Genomic DNA, 24741 nt, shown 5'->3' on the forward strand with positions numbered 1-24741 from the left:
CTAAATTGTGAATGGGCTGGGTAGGTGAGGTGACTAGTTCGCCATCCCCAGGGCAGGGGCCATCCCCAGTGTTCTTGCTCTCTTGTCAGGGCCAGATTCCGGAGTCCCCTGGGGCATTTTCCTCCTCCACTTCCTCAGAAATTAATCCCGTCCCCATTCCTTCACTAAACCCCGCCTCCCCACAGCCTCCACTTCAGGTTCTGGGAACATTTTTAAATGCTTTCAATTGAGCGTCTGCCTTCTCTGAGTATATAGATCACAATATTTAGAGTTGAATAGGACCTTAGAGACCATCTGTCACAGAAACTCAACCATTTTGTGTTTGTTGTATCCCTTTGGCAGTCTAGTGAAACCCATGGGCCCCTTTTCTGATGAGTGTTTTTAAACTCATAAAACAAAATCCATAAGGTTACAAAGGAAACTAAAGGTTAATAAAAATTAAGATATAATTTCTTTTCCCATACAAATTCATGGATCCCTCTGAAATTTATTCATGGACCCTGTCCACGGACCCTTGGTTAAGAACCCCTGATCTAGTCAGGGGTTCTTAGATGAGGAAAATGACTCCCAAAGTAGCCCAGAGGCTACTTGCCCAAGATTACTATGTAGTAAATCCAATTCAAGGTCCTCTGACTCCAAATCTAATGATCTTTTCATTATACCACATCAAACCTGATCCAGTGAAGATCTCCCAGGCCTTTTTATCTCACATCCCAGACACAAACACTTTTGTCATAGCTACACCATCTCTGCCCTCTATAGGGCCCCCAGTGTGTGTGGTTGGGGGCGGGGTTCTCACAGGTAGTTGTCCTCTCCTTCTTCACCTCTCCCTGGGCCCTCCTTCTCATCCCCGTCGCCTTCCTCTCCCTCCTGTGCCAGGGCCTCGATGTCGTGGGTGATGCCAGTGAGAATGCGATTGAAGGCCTCGGCCTCTGGGCGGGGAGCTCGACTGTCATAGCTGCGCACAGCAGAGGCTGAAGTGGAGCTCATACTTCGCTTTATCCGGCCAAAGCTGTCAGTGAGGATGCCGCCCTCTCGTATGCCCACGCCCTCCAGGAAGCCTTCAAAGTAGCCAATGTCCTGGTCCGGGATAAAGGGCCGCATCCCTGTAGGGGCCAAGAGGCGGGTGGCTGCTCTGTTATCCCCACTGTCTCCTGCCCCATACTTCCCAGCCAAAGGGGGAAGGGGCCCCAGGAACCCCTGTCTGAGCCTCTGGATCAGCAGGACTGGTATCTTTAGCCCTATGTGGCTCTTTAATAGAGGGAGTAACTGGGAATTGTAGGGTCGTAGATATAGAGCTGGAAGGGACCTCAAGCATCTAGTCAACTCTCATTTTATAAATAAGGAAGCTGACACCCAAAAGGTATTGCTATAAATGGCAGGGGTCACCAGTAAATGGCAGGGGATACTAGTAAATGGCAAAGTCCAAATTTGAACCCATGTCCTTGGACTCCAAATCCAGTGCTTTCCTCATTGCTACCTCTCTCAGAGGACGTATCAGAGACTGAGCTGAAATGGACTTAACTGGATACACTACCAAGCCTTCTCGTGTACTGCTTTCTGGGCATTGCCTAGCCAGGTCCCACAGGTAAACATGCTTTGAACATATTTATTAAGTCCCTAGAGGAAGCTCTGAAAGGGCAGGCACCATGTCCTTCATCTTCTCCCTCTTGGTCCTTTGCACAGGGTTCTAACACACACCATAGATGCTCAATAAAGGCTTGTTGAATGAAACATACGAACGCTTTTCTTATGATGGTGATGCTAGTGATAATCAGGATGGTTGTGGAGGGTGAATGGTGGTGATGGTGTTAGTATCGAGACAGTTCAATAAATTTTTTATGAATTGGATGGTGAGGGGAAGGGACTGGGGATAGATATTGGGGTGATGGTGGTATTGATGATACTGGTGTAATGGGGGTGAAAATGGCAGGTGGTGATAGCAATGACCATGATAATGGTGATCATGACGACGGAGGGAGATGATGGTGGCAGTGGTAATAATAGTCATAGTAAGGTCCTATTGGGTCCTTATGGATCACCAAATCCAACCATCTCATTTTAAAGAGGAGGAAAGCAAGATCCAGAATGATGTGACCTGCTTAACATGACACATGTACACAGTAGATGGCAGAGCTGGGATTTGAACCCAGTTCTTTGGGGTCCAAATCCAACATCCTGCCACATGATGGTGGCAGTGATAATGGGGATGGGGACAGTAATGATGGGGGCAGGGTCCAGGGCTGATCCTTGAAATGGGAGGAGGGGTTAGAGCATGCTCACCCAGGAGAAGGAACTTCCTCTTGTCCCCATAGAGCCGAAGAAGATGCCCACAGTACTCCTGCACAGACAGCCCCAGCCTGTATTCTCGAAGCAGCAGAGCAAATTGCTGGATCTCAGGTGGTGACAGCTTGTTTCGCAACTGTAGGGAAGGGCCAGGCGGTGAGACCAGGCAAAAGACAGAGGATGGGCTCACAGTTGGGGGGTGGATTCCACAGGGTTTGGCAAAGTATGCTAGTATGGCTACTGAGGGTGAGGCTGTGGGCGATTCAGGGGGCAGAGGGCACTATGGGAAAGGGGGATGGCTGCAATCTCAGTGCTCTATTAGAAATGTTTTGGGGGACACGGCCCTATATATCCTCTCTCTGCTTGCTTCCTAGAGAATCAGGGAGAGGATGGAGGCCTGGGACAGGACCCAACTACAGGGACACATATCTCTGTCCTCTGTCCCATCAGAGGACTACGCTGAGGGATCTAGGCATGGGAGGAGAGGTGGCAGGTGAGCAGCGGTCCCAAGAGATAGGGGAGGATGTAGACTTCCAGGGAAGGAAAGGGGCAGGTGGGAGGTCCCATGGGGCACAAGGCGGAAAGAGACATTGAAAGCTAGGCACCACAGGATGTGGGCATGTGGGAGGAGGAGAGAGATAGGTGACGTAGACATGAATTGGTGTGGGAGGATGTGGGTGGGGGTGGGGAATGCTGTGAGTGAGCAGAAGCTTCCACGGAGTGCAGAAAAATATAGAGGCTCAAGAAAGAGGGCAGGTGAGCTGGGATAATTTCCAGAGGTTGGCAAAGTGGTACTCACCTTGCCTATTCCTTACCGTCACCATATAGTCCTGTAGCTGTTCCAAACCCAGGCTGCTGCCATCACTCTCACTGCAGTGAGATCCCTGGAAGGAGGGTGTGGATGTCCCACTATAATAGGCTTCGAAGGTGTCATGGGAGCCATTACTAGAAGGCACAGATAGAGACAGGTGCCCTGACTCACTCCACTGAGCTCTCCCTGCCTGCTTGACCACCCCCTCCCCAATACTCCCCTCTGCAGTGGTCTCTTCAGGTCAATGTGTAGTTTCTTAGGGTCTGCCACATTAGTCAGTCTGTCAATAAACATTTGATAAGCACCTACTATGTGCTAGGCACTGTGCTAAGTGCTGGGGATACAAAGACAGTCCATACTATCAAGGAGCTCAGTCTATTGGGGGAGACAACATGCAAATAACTATGTATGAACATGTTATATACAAGATAAATTGGAAATAATCAACCAAGGGAAAGCACTAGAATTCTGGGGGACTGTCCTAGAACAGAAGCATCAGATACCCAATATAGACTATGAGCTCCACTGGAGCAGGAATAAATAGTGTGCATCTTAACTCAACTTTGCCTCTTCACCCAGGGCCCTTCACATAGCAGGTATTTAATAAATATGAAATGTTTAATAAATGAAATCTCAATTACCCGAGGAGGGGGCTCAGCTTTGTGGCTCCATCCCAGGCTTTCAGCCTGAGCTACAGCTCCCCTTCTCCTCCTCCCCACTGTGCACAGATGCATGCGGGGGCGCACACGCGCGCGCGCACACACACACACACGAGAATGGTTGTGATGGGTTGATGACAGGTATGTGCTGGAGCCCAGAGCCAAGGCTAAATTTTCAGCGTAAGTATTTATGCCTCAGAAATCTGCAAATGCTACAAATCAAGGCTTGATTTATTGTTTTATTGATTGTCTAAACTTAAGAAAGTGTTAAAAATGCAGATTAAACTTTTAAATGTAGGAATATAATTTTTTTTCCTCTGAGAGCCCATTTGTTAAACATTGACCAGCACAGCCCTGGCTGAGGGTGACAGTGACATTGTTGGTGATAGAGGATTCAATAAATCTTCAATAAACATAATTGAATGGTACTGGAGTGGTGGGAAGATTTAGTTATTAGGGTGATCATAGAATGAGAGCTAGGAAGAATCTTGGACTACAGCATATGCTGCTGATCATGGGCTGTTCACCAGGTGCAATCTTATCTTTAATCTAGTATCAGGGGATCAGTTGTAGACACACAGAGAAATCATAAGCATGTTACATATGCCAAGGGCACTCAAAATAATTTCTCTATTATGTACAGGGTTAAAAAAATCCACTGATGGAAGGAAACTCAAATGAAGCAGAAAGGACCTTGTTCATGAGGGCAAAAGAACTGTGTGTCCCAGGACCGACCCTTTCTATTAATATGATGTGATGCTTGTTGATCGGTGTGGCTAATTTGTGAGATTACCCTATGTTACCTTGTGCTTGCTTTGTGGTATAGTGGAAAGTGCTGGATTTGGAGTCAGAAATATTTGGATCCAAATGCCAGCTCTTCTATCTGTTACAAGATGATTGATAAAGTTCCTTTTGGCTCTTTTATTTATTACAGTTATTAGAGTCTCTCCTAACTCTCCTATTTACTGTAATTGATAAGGTCCCTTCAAGCTCTCAGGCCTGTGATCTGTGACACATGCAGCTTTGGGTAAGTTTCTTCCCTTCCCTAGGACTCAGTTTCCTTATTGATCAACTGAGGGCTCTGGACAAGATGACCTTCTAGCCCTGACTTTCTATGACCTGTGTTCTAAGGTCCCTCCCAGCACTTGTGCTCCATATGTCTTTTTTTTTTTTTGGCTCGGTGAGTTTCAAGCCTACTAGGTTATGGCTGAGCATATTTAATTTCCCAGCAACCTCCATAGCGCTTAGAGCCAGGCTAGCACACAGCAGGGACTCAGCCAAGGACACCCTTCATGCCATACAATGGTGAAGAATTTCCCCAGGAAACAACCAGAGGTGTCTGGGGTAACTACTGGGGTGCATGGAGAGGGATGGGGATTGGGCTGGGGGGAGGAGAGAGGGACAGCACCAGCTCTGGTAGAAGTCGGTACCTACAAAGAACTGCAGCAACTGAAGTCAGCATCGTAGCCATAGGTCCCATCTGTGCGGCAGCTCTCACCTGCAGTAGGACAGAGATCAGTTGGAAAACAAAGCAGGATTCCATCATTTCCTGGGGCCATCTTCTTTCCCTCCACTGGCCCCATCCCCAGACGGTATCCTAGGAACTAATCCCTAATTCCTATCCTCATGAAATTCCCTATCCCTTAATAATAGGTTATATTTCCCTGGCCATTTAAGGCTTACAAGCATTTTCCAGAGAAGATAAAAAACCCAGTGTGTTAGGTAGTTAAAATATTATGATATCCATCATACAGAGAAGGAAAATAGGGATCAGAAACAGGAAATGATTTGTCCAGAGACATGTAATTAATAAAATCAGAGCCAGGATTTGAACTCAGACCTCTTGCTTACAAAACAATCTTCTTTCTATTATAGTGCAGTCTCCTTTTCTAAGTCATGAAATATAAAGGAAAATTGGAGGATCTAGGTGTGTTTAGGCTGGAGAAGAAAAGATTTAGGGTCAAGATGGGGACAGAATGGGGCAGGATGGGGGCAGGATCCTTCCCTGTCTTTGGAAATCTTGAAAGCAATCACTGGGTTTAGACTTGTTCTTCATGGTCCCAGAGGTCAGAACAAGGAGCAGTCAGTGGAAATCATAATGAGGCAGATCTAGGGTTGATGTAAGGGAAAATTTCCTAAAAATGGGCTGCCTTAATCAGTAGGATCCTATCGATCTAATCCAACCACCCCCCCACTCCCCACCCCATCCCCTGCCTCAATTTAGAGGTGAAGAAACAGAGGCCCAGAGAGGTTTGGGACTCTAAGGTCACATAGCAGACATGGGATTCGAACCCAGGTTCTCTGTCTGAACTCCCTGTAATGGGAAGTGTTCAAACTGAGTGGATAACCCTTAATCAAGGATACCATAGAGGAAGTTCTTTTGAAGGATGACAAACCAGTCTGGAGACCTCCCAGATCTCTTTTAGCTCCAGAAGCCTGTGACTCTGGTGTTAGTCCCTGCCCCAAAATTGCACTTCGGGTCCTGTCAAAGCAGGAAGCAGGTATGTACTTTCTTCTCTTGGGTGTCTCTCAGTACAGAGCACAGGGCTGGGCACACAGGAGGGAGGTGCTCAATAAAGACTTCTTGATCAGGTGATTAAGTCTGGAGTCCCTCACCACCAGGCCCTCTGCCTCCACACCTTCTAGCTCCATTCTCCTTTGTGTAGATTTGCCTTTGTCTTGCTCCTCCAATCCTTGCACGTACACAGACAGCATCTAACCAAATTGTGTCACTCTCATTTGTACACTTCTGTATCAGCTTCCCCCTACAGTGCCTAGGGCTAGGCTAGGGCACAAAAGCCTAGGATGCCTCCTCCTTTGCCTAATATTGGCTCAGAATTGTCACAAGGAACAGAAAAGAGGAATCTGGAGTGACAGCTAGCTGTGGGGAACAGAAGGGATCTTTGCCTAGTCCTGGAATGCCCTTTCTCTGCCCCTTCCCTCCATCTTTACCTGCTGAAATCTTTTCTTTACCTCAAGGTTCAGCGCAAATGCTTTGTCCTCTATGAAGCCTTCCTTGACTTTCTCCCCACTCTCTAAAGATGGAAGTGATCTCTTTCATCTAATCTTATAGTACCTTATTCATACCTCTCTTGGGTACTTATTATTGGAGAGACATTTGAGCATAATAGAAAGTCACTGGACTTGGAGTTAGAAGTTCAGAGTATGAGTCATAGAATCATAGCATCTCAGAAATAAAAGGGACTACAGAGCTATTTGGTCCAGCTGGTACCAGAGCAGATAGTCTCTCTAGCACATAGCCAACAAAGAGCCATCCAGCCTCTACTTAGAGACCTTCAATGACGGTCCCTTCTACTTTCAGATAGCTCTAATTTTTGTCAAGGGGATAGCTACGTAGTGCAGTAGAGTGCCAGACCTGGAGTCAGGAAAACACATCTTCCTGACTTCAAATGTAGCCTCAGATACTTACTAGCTGTGTGACCCTAGGCAAGTCACTTAGCCCTCTTTGCCTCAGTTTCCTCATTTATAAAATGAGTTGGAGAAGGAAATCACAAACGATTCCAGTATCTCTGCCAAGAAAACCTCAAACGGGGTCACAAAGAGTCGGACATGAAAAACAACTGAACAAGTTATTGAAAAATTTTTCCTTGTGCGGTCCTGAAGTCTATGGTATGGTTTAGCGGAAAGGAAACTGCATTTGGAGTCCCAATACTGGCTCAATTACCTGTGTGACTTTCAGTAAATCCCTTAACCTCTCTGGGCCTAGTTTTCTCATCTGTAAAATGAAGGGGTTGGATTGAAAGAAGGAAACAAGAATTTATTAAGTGCCTACTATGTGCTAGGCACTGCGCTAAGTGCTTTACAATTATTATCTCATTTGATCCCCACAACAACCCTGTGAGTAAGGTGTTGTTATTGTCCTTATTTTACAGATGGGGAAACTGAGGAAAATAGGGATTAAATGACTTACCCAGGGTCACACAGCTAGTAAGCGTCTGAGGCCACATTGGAAGTCAGGAAGATGAGTTTTCCTGACTCTAGCCACTCTGTACCAGCTAGCTGCCCCTTTATACACAGTAGGTGCTAAATAAATGTTTGGAGGGGCTTGATGGATGAGGAATAGCTTTGTAGACCTTGGTTTCTCTCAAAGGCAGCTGATCTGTATTCCCTGCCTAGTTAGATTCTCTGACCTGGGTTCAAACCTCTTCTTTGGATTTTATTACCTGTGTGACCCTGAGCAAATCATTGAACCTCTAAAAAAATGAAGGGATTGGACCAGCTGAGAGGCATTATCGAGTAGTGAATAGTGTGCTGGACTTGGCATCAGGAACACCTGGTTTCAGATCCCACCTGATGTTTACTAGTTGTGTGACCCTCCCCTCCCCCAGCCAGTCACTTAACCTCTCTAAGCTTCAGTTTTTCCTCATCTGGAAAAATAAGGGGGCTGGATTACCCTGTCTCTCGAGGTCCCTTCCAGCTCTAACTTCTCTGATCATTTGGTTCATTTCGTTTTGGTTTGGGGACAAGTGTGAGGAGGGTGGCACTGAGGGGAAGCTGCCCCTGACCCAGGACTCACTGCGGCTGATAAGCCAGGGCCGTTCAGGGGTGGAGGTGTAGTGATAGCCAGCCCGATCCACACACTCGATGGTCTGATCTCCGTAGATGATCTGGAAGACCTGGCAGATGAGAGCACAGGATTCTTCTGCTGCATCCTGACCACGAAAGAGAGGAGACATTGGTAGTTGAGAAGAGCTCTGAGCTGGGGTGTGGGGGTAGGTAGTAGGTGAGGCAGCTTTGGCAACCTAGAAAGTGAGGAACAGGGTAGTGCTGAGAAAAGAACCCTGGACCGGAGATTCAGGAGACACAGGTTCTAGATGTAGCTCTGTCTCCAATTTGCTGTGTACTTTTGGGCAAATTATTTCCCCTTTCTGAGCCTCAGTTTCCCTATTTGTGAAATGAGTGGGTTGGCCTGTGTGGTTTCTCTAAGGCCCCTTACAGCTCTAACATTCTGTGCTCTTTGAAAAAGTCCCTTCCAACTTTAACATTCTAACTGGTTGTAACATTTTCCTCTATTCCTCTTTTTGAGCCACTGTTAATATTCCCTACAAAGGGGCATTGGAGGGAGGCTAGGAGTCTTAAGGGCTCCAGAGGCAAAAAAAAAAAAAAAAGATTTATTCTCATACCAGTTCTTGACCATCAGATTGGGGATATATTTAAAACAGGTTGGGCTTCGAGGGAATTCCCTTTAATTACAGTTATCCCCTTCATATTGCAAGGGCTAGGACTGTGGCACCCCTGTGATCTGGAAAATCCATGTAAAATTTTTTGGCCCTCCCTTCATACCAGAGAAGAAGACTGAATTTTTTTCTTTTTCTTTTATGGGGTATTTACAGTACCTTATTGTAAAATTTGGGCTAATATTATATAATACTATATATATATGTATATATATATATATATGCATTCTGAGTTTCTAACTTTTTCTGTGTCATCTGCTGGCCTTTGCATGTCCTCTGTGGCTTCTGCAAAACTCCCCCAAAATTCCCATTTAATTTCTTATGCCAACCTACAATATATCAAAACCACAATGAGGAAAGTCGCAATGCGGAAGGGATAATTATACAGTCATTGTTTCAGTTCAGTTGTGATAAAGGATGGAGCTTTGGGGGCCCCTCAGTTGTAATGCTATTACATCCCTCACCTCCATCTTTTCTTTAGTCTTGTGTCCGCCACCCTCATTCTGCCGGGTCTATCAGAGTAACTGCTTAACTGGTCTTCCTGCCTCCAAATCTCTCCTCTGTCCAATTTGTCCTGTGTGATGCTAGAATTATCTTCCTTGTGCATGGATCTCTTCATGTTCCTCTTCTGTTCAAAAACATTTAATGGCTCTCTATTGCTTCCCAAATAAAGCTCAAACTCCTCTACCTGACATTCAAAACTCTATAATCAGACACAACCCTACCTTTCCAGTCACCGAATACTGCTCATCTTGCATTCTACTCTCCAATCAAACCAAGTAACTTTGTCCCTATCATGTACCCTGGACTTTCCTAACTCTGCACCTTTGTTTGTGTTATGTTCAGAATGTGTCCGTGTCCCTCTCCATTTGAACTACTGAATCCTTACCCAACCTTCAAAGACTATCACTTTCATGAAATCCTCCCTGATTCTCCCAATTCTTGAGGATGACCTTGACCCTCAAACTTCGAATAGCATCCTGCACCTCTCTAGTGCACTGATCATGTAATATTGTATATTAGAATTTTCTGGGTTGATATCTTATGCCCTTATTAGACTTTGAGTTCCATGAAAGTAGGGACTACACAGAACACTGGTGGAATCAGAAAGACTAATTTGGACCCTAAAAGCAAGTCAGTTAACTTCCTTGTGACTAAAATTCCTTGTCTGTAAAATGGGGATCATACTAATTACTTCATGGGTTATTGCAAGAATCAAATGTATGTAAAATGCTTTGTGAACCCTAAATTGCTATAGAGATATGAGTTAGTTTCTAAATTTTGTATTTTCCTCAGTTTCCAGTACAGTGTTCTGCAAACAGTAGGTGATTAATACATGTCAGTGGAGCTCTTTTTATGGTCATGAAGGACTAGAAACAAAGTAGATACTTCTGGATTGGGGAATGAATAAACAAATTGTGATATATGAAGATGATGGAATATTGAATATTTTAAGAAACAACGAATATGATGAATACAGAAAGTATGGAGAAAGTTAGGTGAACCAATGTAAAGTGAAAGCTTGCAGAACCAGGAAAACAATATACATTGTAACTACACACTGTAAAAGGAAACAGTAGCAACATAATAATCAAAACTGAGTCCTGTGAAATTACAATGACCAAGCTGGGCCTCAAGAAGGGATATGGAAGGTACCTTCATTCCTTCTTCTCAGAGATAGAAGACTATAGGTATGGAACTTTGAATATAATGTTGGATTTGGTTAATTTTGCTTAATTGTTTATTTTTCTCTTATTAATTCTATGTTATAAGACAGCTCTTTGGGAAGGGGAAAGGATATATTGAGAAATATAAATGATATAAAAATAAGAGACATCAATTAATTTTTTAAAAATGTCTGGTGAGTTGAAATTGGATGAATGTTGTGGCCCAGATTGGCGCTCTAGGGCCCCTCAAGTCAGACGACCCTCCCAGGTCATAATCCTTTGATTCACTTTGGTTGAGGGGACAACTCACCCTATTGGCAACTGCCAGGATGATGAGGTTGCAGTAGGCATCAGGGCTGGGATCCTGAGGATCCAGGGGGTTGAGACCAGGTTGTCGCCGCTCCCAACTGCCACCACTGAAGGTCTGGCGACGCTCCCAGCTGCCCCCAGGCTTGCCCCCTTGCCGTAGTTCCCAGCTTCCTCCAGGTTTGTTCCCCTGTCTCCGCTCCCAGCTGCCCCCAGGTTTGCCCCCTTGTCGTCGCTCCCAGCTGCCACTGAACGTCTGGCGCCGCTCCCAGCTCCCAAAAGCCCGGCCTACGGCTTTCTTCTCACCAGCACCTTGCTTTCGTTCCAAGCTGCCGCCACCACCACTACCAGCGTTCCGGCCCTCGGTGCCCCCCCATGCCATCCTCCAGTCCAGGCTACAGATGGTGTGGCGTCGCTCTACACCACTTGAAGGTGGTCTGGGTTCAGGACCGCTGCCTGTAGATCTCTTCTCAGGGGTCATGCCAGCCACCCCAGGTTCTCGCCTGCCACCAGGGCACACATCCATGCCAGCAGGGACGGGATCTACACCCAGGCCTAAGAGAGGATGAAAGAATGACCATCTGTCCAAGACTAAGGGTTAAGGCATGGGAAGAAAAGGACATGTTGCCAAAAGGAGCTGTTGGCACCTGATACCAACAGCATCATTGTTGCTTTCTCTTTCCTTCATGTAGAGAGGAAGTATGGGATAGTGGAAAAGCTTTTGGGTAAGGAGTCAGGACACCTGGATCATGGTCCATATTATCTCTAAGGTACCTTCCAGCTTTAACACATATGCAACTAAATTTTAGCTCGGTCACTTGCCACTTGCTTAATGCATGAACCCAGGGCAAATTACTCGATTCCTAAGCCTTAGTTGCTTATCTGTAAAAGGGTGATAATAATTCCTGAATTACAGACCTCATAGTAAGGATCATAGCATCTCAGGTTTAGAGATGGAAGAGATCCGAGAGGTCATCCAGTGAAGAAATGGGTCCCAAGATGATAGGTGATTTTCGCAAGGTTGCACAAGTAATGAGTGGCCCAGCAAGATCCTAATGCTGTACTCTTTCCATTTTAACTCTCTGCTTCTCAATACCAGCAAATGAGCAATGAAAGCAGACCTGGTCCTTATCACTTGAGTGACTGGTGGCTTGGAAAGAACACTAGATTTTGAATCAGTTGTCCTGGGTTAGAATTCAGTTCTGTTACTTACTACCTAACCCTCACTTACCATAAGTATAAGACAAGGACTAGACCAGATCACATCTAAAGTCTGGAGAAGGAAATGACAAACCACTCCACTGTCTTTCTCCAAGAAAACCCCAAATGGGAGCATGAAGAATTGGACACAACTGAAAACAAGTGAACAACAATACGGTCCCTTACAGTTTCATATCCCCTGGGACTGCAAACTTCTCTCATCCTCAGTTTCCTCACCTGCAGAAATGGGGATAACAGTTCCTATGCTATCCACCTCAAAAGAAGAGTTGTGGTGAACAAAGTGCTTTGTAGAAATGAAAGCTGGTGGGCCAGCTGGGTGGTGCAGTGAGTAGAGCACCGGCCCTGGAGTCAGGAGGACCCGAGTTCAAATACGGCCTCAGACACTTGACACATGTACTAGCTGTGTGACCTTGGGCAAGTCACTTAACCCCAATTGCCCTGCCCCCCAAAAAACAAAGAAATGAGAGCTGTTATGTTATTCCTGGATAAGGCACCCTGCTGCTCTCCTCTCTTTGAAGAGTGTGAAAGTCAGGGCAGAGCCAATCAGATAACTAGGGATCAAATCCTGACTCACCATCACTCATGATGATGTTTCATTTTTCAACTGTTGGACTCTTTCTGACCCCATTAGGGGTTTTCTTGGCAAAGATACTGAAGTGGTTTGCCATCATTTTCCTCTCCAGCTCCTTTTACAGATGAGGAAACTGAGGCAAATAGGGTTAAGTGACTTGCCCAGGGTCATACAGCTAGTAAGAGTCTGAGGCCAAATTTGAATTTGGGGAGATGATGCTTCCTCACTCCAGGGCCTGGCACTCTATCCACTGCACCTCCTAGTTGTCCCACAATCACTATCTGTGTGATATTGGGTAGGTGATAACACTTGTCAGCCTCAGTTTCCTAATGGGGGGAGGGAATAAGTATTTATATAGTACCTACTATGTGCCAGGCACTATGGTTTTTTTTACAAATATTAATTCATTTGATCTTCATAACAACTCTGTGAGGTAGCTGCTTTTATCATTCCCATTTTACCGTTGAGCAAACAGAGGCAGAGATTTAAGTGACTTGCCCAGAGTTGTATGATCAGTAACTGTTTGAGGCCAGAGATCTTTCTGACTCCAGGCTTGGTGCCCTTTCCAGTGCACCACCAGCCGCCTCTACCTGTCTCTATCATAAATAAAATAAGGGAGTTAGACCAGAAACGTCTTTTGTATCCTCCTCGTAGAATCTAAGCACCCTGGGAGCAGGGACATTCTTACGTTTGTGTTTGTATCATCCCCAGCGTCTCAACTGTGCTTGGAGCAAAGAGGAGCTTAATAAATGTTTGTCGATTGATTAATTGGTGGTCCTAGGAGGCACTTCGGGTGAGAGACCAGGGTGAGGTAAGGAGGAGACGACCTCAAAGACCTTTGGAAGAATGACTTTGGTCTGGCCTCTAGGACACATCAATTGGTCCCAGTCCTCCGTAGCTTCACCCCCGCTCGTCCCTCGCCTTATCCCGGTTCCGAACACTAGCTGTATAGTCTTCGATCGCCCCGCCCTCGGGCCCAGGACCAATCTCCCTCTCCGGTCCTTCCCGGCTTTGTATCTCACCAGTCTTGAGCACCAGGAGGTGGAGCGCATCGTCCTGCAGGTACGAAGCAGCCGCGATCTCGTGCGTGGGTATGCGCAGGATCAGCTCCTCGTTGTCCCGCCATGTGAGGAGCAGGCATCTCGCGGACAGGCTGAGGATGCTGTCCTGCTCGGGGGTGCTCTTCAGGGGCAGCTCTTTCAGCTGCTGCGGGGCCAGAGCCAAGGAGAAGTGTCCAAAGAGTTGCCTCTGAGGCCCTAGCCAAGTCCATCTCCCTCCTCCCCCAACACACCCACTGCCTGCCCTCGCCCCTCTCTCGTCTTCTTGCCCAGAAGCTCCAGCGGAGGAAACTGACGATGGGATAGGATGGGGACAGTGCCCTGCCCGCCCTGGCCACCCTCCCCACTCCTACCTTCCTCTCTCCTCACCCGTGCGGTGTCCAACAGCTGCAGGAGCTCATCCCGGCTAGAGGGGTTCAGGGAGGAGGTGACCCAGGTTAAGTGGCCTAGAAACTTAAGGGGAAGCCCAGAGCCGTCACTAGAGCACTGAGAGCTTTTGCTCTCTCCCACTGGGTTGAGACGCTCCCTCCCCTAAAGGGAAGGATCATAGATTTAGAGCTGGGAAGGACCTTTTAGAAGAGAAGAGAATAAGCATGGATATAGTACCCACCAGGCACTGGCCTAAACGCCATTATGAACATCTCATTTGATCCTCGCAGGACCCTTCGAGGTAGCCGCTATTATTATTATTTCACAACTAGGTGGTATGGTGAATAGAGCATTAGCCCCGGAATCAGGAAGGCCAGAGTTCAAATCGGTCTCAGACACTAGCGGTGTGACCCTGGGCAAGTCACTACAACCTCCCTTTGCCTCAGTTTCCTGATCTGTAAAATGGGTATCATAATAGTATCCACCTCTGAGGGTTGTTGTAAGGATCAAATGAAATGATCCCTGCAAAGTGCTTAGCACAGAGTAGGTATAAATAATAGCTACGATTATCCCCATTTTACAGGTGAAGAAACTGAGGAATATAGAGATCAAATGATTCGGCCAGGGTCATATAGCTAGTGTATCTAAGGCCAGATTTGAACATGTGTCTTCCTGATTCCAAACCCAGTGCTCTGCCCACTGAGCTACCAGATGCCTCTAGAGACCTTTATTTTAATCATACATTAATGTATTATGAGGGGTAAACATACCCCCTTATTTTACAGATGAGACAATGGAGGCTCGGAGCAGTTAAATGACATAGCCAGGATCGCATGGCTAGTAATTACTGTCGGAGGTGGGCTGTAGATTCCAGCCTTCCTGACTCCAGATCCAGCAACCTGTCCACTATATTTCTATGCTCCTCAGGGGATGGGGTAGGGGACATGGTGGAGAAGAGGGAACCTGTACCCTTTGGGTGCTGATAATAAGAGAATAATGCCTCCTATTATGTAGCCCTTTAAGGTGCATAAAGAGATCACAGTAACCCTCTGTGGTATAAATATTATCTCTATTTTACAAAAAAAAGTAAACTGGAGCTCAGAAAGAAGTGACTATGGCCAAGGTAACACAACTAATAAGCAGAACCAGGGTCTCAACATAGGTCCTTTAAACCTCAAATCCAACATCATTTCTACAATGTCATTGCTGCAATTTGGGGGGTTGGGATAGGGAGGCAAGGCCAACGCAGGATGTTTGTCACCTGGCCCCCCCATCCCCAGGACAGTCAACACAGACCCACTAGCTCCTGTTAGAGCCCCTCTGATGAGACTTTGTCCCTACTGAGACCATCAACATCATGGTTCTGCTGTTAGAGGACCCGGGTTCAAATTTTATCTCTGACGCTACCTGTATGATCTTAGACAAGTCGTTGAATTTCTCTGGGCCTCATTTTCCCCTTCTAGGAAATACGTGGGTGGAATTAGATGACTTCTGAGGTTCCTCCAAGTTCTAGATCAATGGTCTTATGCACAGTGGATAAAAGGCACATTTCAGTCTGAAAGAACGGGGTTCAAATCATACCTCTGACACACACCAGGTATGCTACCATTTGGATCTCACAACCTCTCAGGGCCTTAGACAGTTCTTTAAGACTACATACACTAAAGAAAGGTCTGTATCCGAGAGGCAGCATGGTATAGTGGACAGTGCTGGATGACCTGGGTTCTAATCCTGGCTCTGCTACAGGGCCTATTCTGTGGGTCCTCTACAAAGATCTATGTGACCTTGAGCAGGGCATTTCATTTCTCTGTGCTTTGGTTTCCTCATCTGTGAAACGATGGGGTTGGGCTATATGACTGTTAAGGTTCCTTCCAATTCTTTATCTATGATCCACGTCAGAAGTTCCCCCCTATTGAGGAAGTCTCAGGTCCAAATTCCCTCCTGCCGAATTTTATGGCACTTCGCACGCTTTGTGAGGTACTTTCCTCACAACTCTGTAGGTAACAAGGACAAGAGTAATTATATAATTAATCTAATTTTACAGATAAAGAGAACAGGATCAAGGGGGGGCAGGGCCTTGCCCAGGGTCACACAGGAGAGGTCCCTTTTGCTGGACCTTCATTCAGGTCAAACTTACTGAAGGTGGACACCCCCCCAAGGCTCCGGCTTGGGCCCTCTTTGTTTCTCCTTCTATACATTTCAGTTGGTGATCTTATCAGCTGCCATGGATTCCATTATCATCTCTATACAGATGATCAATTTATGCAGCCCTAACCTCTTTCCTGATCCACCAGTCTCATATCTGTAACTGCCTATTGGACATCCCAAACTGGATGTCCCACAGACCTCTAAAACTCAAAATGCCCAAAATAGACCTCACTATTTTTTCCCACAAACCCTTTCCTCTTCTGAACTTCCATGTTACTATTGAGGGTACCACCATCCTCCCAGTCGCCCAAGCTCACAACCTAGGTATCATTGTCTACTCTTTACACTCTCTCTGTCTCTGACTCTGTCTCTCCCTCTCTCTGTGTCTCTCTCTCTGTCTCTGTCTCTCTCTCTTTTTCTCTCATCTCCTCCATATCCAATCTGTTCCCAAGTCCTGTCAATCCTAGGTTTATAATATCTCTCATATATGCCCCCTTATCTGTTCTCATCACCTCATGCCTGGACTACTGCAATAGCTTTCTGGCTGGTATCCCTGCGTTGAGTCTGTCCCCACTTCAGTCCATCTTCCACTCAACTGTCAAATGAATCTTCCTAAAGCCCAGGTCTGACTATCACACACACACACACACACCATTAATAAGAACTAATTTACATAATGCTGTAAAGTTTACAAAGTGTCATTTTATTTTCACAACAAGTAAATACTATTATCATCTCCATTTTACAGATGAGGAAACTGAGGCAGGCATTGGTGAAGTGACTTGCCCAAGGCCACACAGCTAGTATTTGACATTGGATTTAAACTCGGCTCTTCTTGACTCTAGGTCCAGAGTCATATCCACTGTGACACCTAGCTGCTTGGATAAACCCATTCAATCCTATTCACCAAATTCTAGTGATTCCCTGTTACCTCCAGGATCAACATAAAATGCTCTGTTTGGACTTTAAAGCCCTTTATAACCTGGCCCCTTCTTACCTTTCCAGTCTTCTTACATCTTACTCTCCTCTACGTGACACTGGCCTTCTTGCTCTTCCTGGGACAGGACTCTTTCTCTCTCCACATTCTGGGCCTCTTCCCTGGCTTTCTGTTTCCTCTGCCTTGAATGCTCTCCCTCCTAATCTCTTCTTTCTGGCTTCCCTGGCTTCCTTCAAGCCTCAGCCAAAATCCTACCTTCTGCAACAGAAGTTTTTCCTATCCCCCTAATGCTAATGCCTTCCCTCTAAAATTAGTTTCATATATATGTGTATGTATGTGTGTGTATCTATATATCTATAGCTATATATCTTGTTTGTACATAATTGTTTGCGTGTTGTCTCCCCCATTAGCTAGAGGTACCTAGATCAGGGGAAGGGGAGGAAGGGGTCAAGCTTTTATTAAGCACTTACTATGTGCCAAGTACTGTTCTAAGAGCTTTACAAATATTATCTCATTTGATCCTCATAACAACCTTGGGAGGTAGGTGCTCTAGCACTGGGCCTGGAATAGGAAGATATGAGTTAAAATCTGGCCTCAGACACTTACTAGCTGTGTGACCTTGGAGAAGTCATTTTACCTCTGTCTGCCTTAATTTTCTCAGCTGTAAAATGGGGATCATAATAGTGCCTACATCCCAGAGTTGTGGTGAGGACTGTTTAGCACAGTGCCTGGCACATAGTAGGTGCCTAATAAGTGCTTGTTTCCTTTTTTTCTTCCCCATTAGACTATATGCTCCTTGGGGACTGGGACTGTCTTTTGCCTTTCTTTATATCCCCAATGCTTAGTATGGAGCCTGGCATGTAGTAGGTACTTAATAAATGCTTGTTGACTTGCTGACACAGCAAGTCAATACCAGAGCTGAGGCTCAAATCCAGTGCCCTTTTCCCTGCACCATACTGACTTATCCTTTTCCTCCTATCCTTTACATTCTTAAAGCATTTTATGCTTTTCAAAAGCATTTTCACTCTCTTATTTAATCCTTACAAAATCCCTGTGACATAGGAAAGACGATTCATTCACAAAATTGAGTTTTATTGGGGAAAGACCCTTGGATTTGGACTCAGAGAACCAGATTGGAACCCCAGCTCTGGTAGGTACCTGACCTTGAACAATCACTTAACTTCTGGGGCTCAGTTCCATCTATAAAATAAGGAGTTTGGAAGAGACAGCTCTCTCTAAGATCCCTCCAGCTCAAAATCCTATAAATGTGCAGAGCACTGTGCCAGGAAGTGGGAGAACAGCAGAGTTTAGGTAAGATTTGGTTCCTGCCCTCCTAGAGCTTAGAGTCTAAAAGGAGAGTGGAACACACACACACACACACACACACACACACACACACACACTACTGTTCTTCTCATTTTTCAGTTGAGGAAACAGAGGTCCAGGGATCAAGGTCACACCTTAAACTAGTGGTGAGCCAGGATTAAAAAAAACTCTGGTCTCCAGACCAGTTTAGTAATCTCAGAAGTCTTGCCCAGTGGCCAGTTAAGGGGAATTTGCCTAACCAACCAGCTAGAGGTTGCCCAACCCCTGCTTGGAGCCAAACCTAGAGGCGAGAGAAGGTGAAGATTCAGGGTTGTGGGGGAAGACCTTTAAGTCAGTCAGTCCATAACCATTTATTAAGCACCTACTATGTGCTAGCCACTGTGCTAAGTGCTCAGATACAAAGACAGGCAAGAGTCAGAACCTGCTCTCACAGAACTCAGTCTGATGAAGGAGAAAACATTTAAAGGACTATATACAAACAGAATATATACAGGTGCCATCTAAAATGTTTAGGAACAAAGAAGTTCATTTGCAAGCTCTATCCACTTTAGACAGCAATGTACTCTCTCCCAGTCTGTTCTTGGGGCCCCCAAGCATCTCTGGCCCCAGGTCCTATGATTCTAAGAGGTCATCACACACAGAGACCCAACTCTCCTGATCCTGTAAACTTTAAATCACTAATATAAAGGTGAACTATTATCAGTAGTAAACCTATGGACTAGAGAATGAGACTGATTAGTTGCAGCCTATGTCCACTGCTGGGAGCTAGGTGGTAAAGTGAATAGAGCACTGGGCCTGGAATCAGGAACTTCACAAGTTCAAATCCAGCCCGGACACTTACTAGCTGTGTGGCCCTGGGCAAGTCTCTTAACCCTGCTTACTTCAGTTTCTTCTTCTGTGAAATGAGCTGGAAAAAGAAATGGCAAACCATTCCAGTATCTTTGCCAAGAAAACCCCAAATGGAGTCACAGAGAGTCAGACACAAGTGAAATGACTCAACAACAAAATGTCTGTTGCATTCCATTAGACTATAAGCTCCTTGAGGGCAGGGACTGTATTTTTATTTGTATTTGTATCCCTAGTGCTTAGCAAAGTGCCAGGCACATAGCAAGTACTTAATGAATGTTTATTCCCTGACTGACTGAGGAAAAATATCTCAACGATTTATAGCTGTGTCTTACTCATTGGATGTCAAGAGTAAGTCTGGTTGGGTCTCTGTGAGTGTGGATATATGTATCTTCTATGTTTGCATGTGTCTTATAGAATCACACCATTTAGAGCCAGAAAGAATCTCAGAGGTTATCCAGCCAACCCCTGATGTCAGATCAGGACGAAACCTTAGGAACCTCTAGTTCAGCGTCTCCATATTACAGAGGAGAAAACTGAGGCCAGAGGATAAGAAGGATGTGTTCAAGGTCACATCACACTTCAGTGGTAAAGATAGGCAAGGACAAAAGGCTCCTGATTCCTGGGCCAAAGCTCTTTGCACTACACCATACTTTCTGTCTGTCTGTCTATCTATCTATCATCCATCTATCTATCTATTTATCTATCTATCTATCTATCTATCTATATGTCTGCACATCCATCCATCTATCTATCTATCTATCTATCTATCTATCTATCTATCTATCTATTCATCTGTCTATCTATCTATCTTCTTGCTGGGGGGACAGCCAGCCTCCTTTGCAGAAAAGCTGACAAAGGAAATGAGGTGGGGGAAGGGAAAGAGTTAGCATCTGGAGTCCAAGGCCTGAATTCAACAACCAAGTCTACTACTTACTACTTCAAGTACTTTGGGCACATTATTTAACCTCTATAAACTTTAATGTCCTTCTCTAGAAAATGAAGAGGTCGAGCTAGGTCATATCCAAGGATCCTTCCATCTCTAATTCCATGCCCCTAAATTATCTCTGCCCCCAATTTCCTGCCCATGTCTCCTCCCACATGTTTTTCTTTCTCACTACTTACCTTTACTTCCTTTTCCAGGTAGTCACACAGCAGAATCTGGGGATCAATGAGGTAGTCCGGGGGGTACAGGGGCACAGAGTGGAGGGGCCGTCGGCTCACAGTACTTCTCCCAGCCGACCGACGCCCTGTCTTAGGGAATACCAGCCGGCGAATAGGGGACACAAAGCCCTAGAGAGGCAAGGGTGGGGGTGGGGGGTAAGAAGCCTGGGGAGGGGCCTCAAAGTCCAGTCCCAAGGACTCACCCAGACTTCGGGGGGCCTCTCCTGCTCTGTGGGTGTGTACTTTAACCTAGTATGACTTGGGGATTCCCAATAAGGACAGAATTAGGGCAGGGCCAGGGGTGTGCTGGAGGCGTCTCATGCCTTTGAGCTTACTGTTAAATTTTCAGTGTGAATATTTACACCTCAAATACTGGTAAATGCTACAAACCAGGGCTTGATTTATTATTTTGTTGATCATCTAGACTGGAGAAGGTGACTGAGAAAATATTAATAATGCAGATTAAACTTAAAAGTGTGTCATGCTTACGTTTTTCTTTTTTAGAGAATTGGTGTTAAACATTTACCAACCCACTCCTAGACAGGTCTGTACTATTGGGGACGTTAAGTGTAACTAGAGGCTGTGGGAATGCATGAGTTGTGTGCATTTGAGTGTGTGGTTACACTTTACAGGAAGTGTGAATGTGGATGGGTGTCTGTGAGTGAGTGTGGATATATGTATCTTCTGTGTTTGCATATGGTTCATAGGACCACAGATTTAGAGCTGGAAGGAAACTTAGAGGTCACCTGGTCAATCACTTGATTTAACAGGTGAAAAGACCTGAGGCCCAGAGGAGTCAAGTGACTTATCCACAGTCATACAGGTAGGGAGTAGAAGAGCTGGGACTGGGCTTTCAACTCTAGCTCTCTTTTCATTACACCACACTGGGGTGTGTGTGTGTGTGTGTGTGTGTGTGAGAGAGAGAGAGAGAGAGAGAGAGAGAGAGATCTTGTGTCCTTGTGAATGCTTTAGTCCATGTGCATTCAAATAGGTGTATGAGCACAGGTGTGTACATTTGTGAGTCCGTGTTTGCATACACTAAAACCCTCCTGTGAATCTTGGCCTGTTTATGTGGAAGGCGTCTAAGCATCGCTTGGCTTCCAGGGGGAGAGTATAAGTCTCTGGTCAGAGGAGATAGGCCTATGCTGAAATCAGAGAAATAGTGACTTTCAGAGATGGATGGACAGACAGATAATAATAGCTGTCATTTACATAGTTCTTAACATGTATTATCTCATTTGAGCCTCAAATATATGAGGCCAATTAGGGTCTATGGGTATTGTGATCCCCACTTTACAGATGAATAAACTGAGGCCCAGAGAGATTAAGAGACCTGCCCATGGTTACATGGCTAGTAAATGTTGGAAGTGGAATTTGGACCCAGGTTTTCCTGACTCTGAGCTGAGCATTTTATTCATAACTCCTCTCTGCCTATGGGCCCAGATAGATACAAAGAAACAGACAGGGATCTCTAAGGGCCAGAATTCCTAGGAGAGGCTGAGTGACCTAGAACCCACCTTTATCCCAATCCAAAAAAGATAGTTACTAGGAGAGAACTTTAAAAAGAGATTCAGGAAGGGGGTTCTGAGGATGAATAACTAGGAAGGTCCAGAAAGCAAGGTCTGCTAAGAATGTTGGGGAAACAAGTTGGGGGTGGCAGTCTGGATCAATCTGTCTCTCTAATCCATCTGGTTCTGGGGAGACGGTCCAGAGTCTAGAGCCATTGAGAGCAATGGGACGGAAGAAAGTTTGGGGTCTGCCTGCCTCTTTTTTTTCTGGAAAAAAATCCAGGGAACAGCAAACACTGAGAGCAACTGGAGAGTAAGTTTGAGATGTTGCACCATTAAGTATTAGCACAATCAGAAAGACAGGGCAATTGATCTATGATCCAATAACTCTTAATAAGAGCCTGTTTCAACAATCCGGCTAGCAGGTGTTGTGGGGGTGAAAGACCAACACAAGCCCAACAACAAGCACACTACCAGCATGCTGCAAAAGCCCAGGTACTTTTGATCTGCTTTACTAAGGAAAGCAACGTTAAGGGGTTAACAAGCTTACTTTAATTCAGCATACAAATACCATTCACTTAGTTCAGGGGAAAAAGCCAGCACCCTGAACTTCGGAGCCAATACAAACAAATTGCAAACATCAACAGACAGACCAAATACAATTCATAGTTACCAACAACTAGGTTCAGCCTGGGAGCTCATAACAAGGGCTGGCCCAGAGTCATGCGCGCCACCATGGCTGTGAGTAAGAGCTCCGAAAAAGACAAAGCCAACCCCTGGTTTTATATTTTTTTCAGGGTCAAGGGTGAAAGGGTGAGTCACACATGTGACTCACCCACGTGACCTAAAATCATCACAAAGAGGTGATTTAAACCCATGTGGTCTAAAAGCCTCTGATGTCCCAAACATGTCACTCAAACTCATGTATAAACTAGGCCCTCCCCTGAGGCAAGGAGGTCACCAAGGACTCTCAATCTAATCAAAGAAACAAAGGCCAAACTCTTCAAGGGCACTTGGTTGAACTGAGTGCTAAGAGCACATTTTGTTTACCAACGTAGAGCCCCAGCCTCTCTACCTCTGAATTGCCCATAATCAGCTTATAAAAATAAATTAGTCTAGGCCAGTGTCCCTAAACCAAACCACTTACCGAAAGGCTCACAGTTAATAAGAAAGCAAAAGGCGAGCCACAAGAGATTTAAGAGAACTCTAATGCTGTATTCTCTATCTGGCTCACCTGCCCCACAAGCTCTTTCCATGCAGCTCAGGGGAACAGAGACAGACAGAAAGTCTACCCCCAAAATTCAGACTTCTGTGCCACCCAATGATGTGACACCTGGCTCTCCCTCTTATTCACACAATCAGCTCTGAACAAGGGCCAGTTTGGGAAACTGCTTTTATTAAGCTAGCTGTGGGCAGCCTTAGAGAGGGAGGGAAGCCAGTGCCTTTGTAAGAACTATCTTTAGAGCTCTTCAGCCTTCTAACTGTGCTAATACTTTCTCTCAGGGCTTCATTTCTTCATCTGTAAAATGAGGGAATTGGACTAGAACTAAGGTTCTTAGTTCTCTCCGTTAGTAAATTAGTTCACCCCATCAGCAAATTTGGATAAGAAAAATATTACATCTTTATTTCGATGTAATGGTTTGCCCTTGTAATCCTATGTATTTTGCTTTATGCATTTAAAGACAATATTTTGAGAAGGAGTCTATAGACTTGACCAGACTGCCAAAGTGGTCTGTAATATACAAACATGTTAAGAAACCCTGGACTTTAAAAAAAAGTTGGTCTCTGAGTTCCCTCCAGCTCTAAGTTCTATGATCAGTCTATCTGTCTCAGGGAGCAGGGAGAGATAACAGGATCCCATCCATTAATAAGAGAGGCCCTAATATTGGCTTCACCCCTCCAGAAGTATCCTTTCCTCCTCTCACTCCTCCCCCCTCCAGGATCCCCCTTTTTCTGGGCCCTGAAGCCCATTCCCAAGCCACAGCTCCAAACATACCTTTCTCCCTTTCTTCCCTTCGAACTCCATGGTGTGTCCCCCCCAACCCCCACCTCTCTACTGGCTGGAAATTTTCTTTGTTGTATTTCCTGCCTCGGAAACTCCACCAAGCAGGCCAGGAATTCCTGCCCCTCCTGGCCTGATAAGAAACACCGGACTAGAGTGGGTGGAGGTGCCAGGGACCCCAGGCCAGGGGAAGGAGTTCTGAGCAGGGTGGCTGCCCCTCTTGGGGAGAGCTGGGTAAGAAGAGAGAATAAGGGAGAAGACAGAGGAACCACTGTCCCAGAGGGCTGATAGGAGATAATCAGGGCCGGTAAGGCACACCTGCTGGGCCCTGTGTGGCTATACTTTATTCCTATCCAGACTTTGTGACTAGGGATGAAGTTTAACCTCCCTTTCAGACTCCTTAAAACCACCAAGTTGCCCACTGTTCTCCTTCTGCCCCTGGCTACCTAGGACCCAACTCTAGGCCCTACCTCCTCAGGCTCCCTTCCTATGCCTTCACTCCTCTCTATCCCAAACTATCTCAGATCTGACAAACACTCAAAGAATCACAGGACCCCAAGATTCAGAAAGGACTTTGAAGAGCATCTAGCCCAGCCCCCAGAATGGGGCCTCATCTAAGGTCACATAGGTGGCAAGCATGTCTTTGAACCCAGTTCTGCTGACT

The 24741-nt window shown here is 45.7% G+C and overlaps 1 protein-coding gene across 2 annotated transcripts; it reads right to left on the reverse strand.

Annotated features, from left to right (window-relative positions):
* Nucleotides 1–369: 369 nt before the first annotated feature.
* On the reverse strand, nt 370–24109 carry CCM2L (CCM2 like scaffold protein). 2 transcript variants are annotated; one of them, XM_036751034.1, is made up of 10 exons: nt 24072–24109; nt 20529–20696; nt 14147–14308; nt 13742–13925; nt 10932–11482; nt 8294–8429; nt 5191–5254; nt 3102–3231; nt 2284–2422; nt 370–1106 (listed from the first exon to the last, which is right to left on the reverse strand). In XM_036751034.1, the coding sequence occupies exons 1-10, from the start codon at nt 24099–24101 to the stop codon at nt 796–798; spliced, it is 1875 nt and encodes a 624-aa protein (XP_036606929.1). In that variant the 5' UTR covers nt 24102–24109; the 3' UTR covers nt 370–795. The 2 variants fall into 2 exon arrangements, with proteins under 2 accessions (XP_036606929.1, XP_036606930.1); XM_036751035.1 differs by having other exon boundaries at nt 14147–14230; nt 24072–24104.
* Between the last annotated feature and the right edge of the window lie 632 nt (nt 24110–24741).

Source organism: Trichosurus vulpecula, chromosome 3 (genome assembly GCF_011100635.1).
Source record: "Trichosurus vulpecula isolate mTriVul1 chromosome 3, mTriVul1.pri, whole genome shotgun sequence".
NCBI classification, from domain to species: domain Eukaryota; kingdom Metazoa; phylum Chordata; class Mammalia; order Diprotodontia; family Phalangeridae; genus Trichosurus; species Trichosurus vulpecula.

Bases quoted from the DNA above. Each gene is read 5' to 3' on its own strand.
- CCM2L (XM_036751034.1), bottom strand. From the start codon at position 24,101: ATGGAGTTCGAAGGGAAGAAAGGGAGAAAG. The intron at 8,430-10,931 runs GTGAGTTGTCCC...TTTCGTGGTCAG, and splicing joins TCCTGGCAGTTGCCAATAGG to GATGCAGCAGAAGAATCCTG. The intron at 1,107-2,283 runs GTGAGCATGCTC...TGGCCCCTACAG, and splicing joins GAGGAAGTTCCTTCTCCTGG to GGATGCGGCCCTTTATCCCG.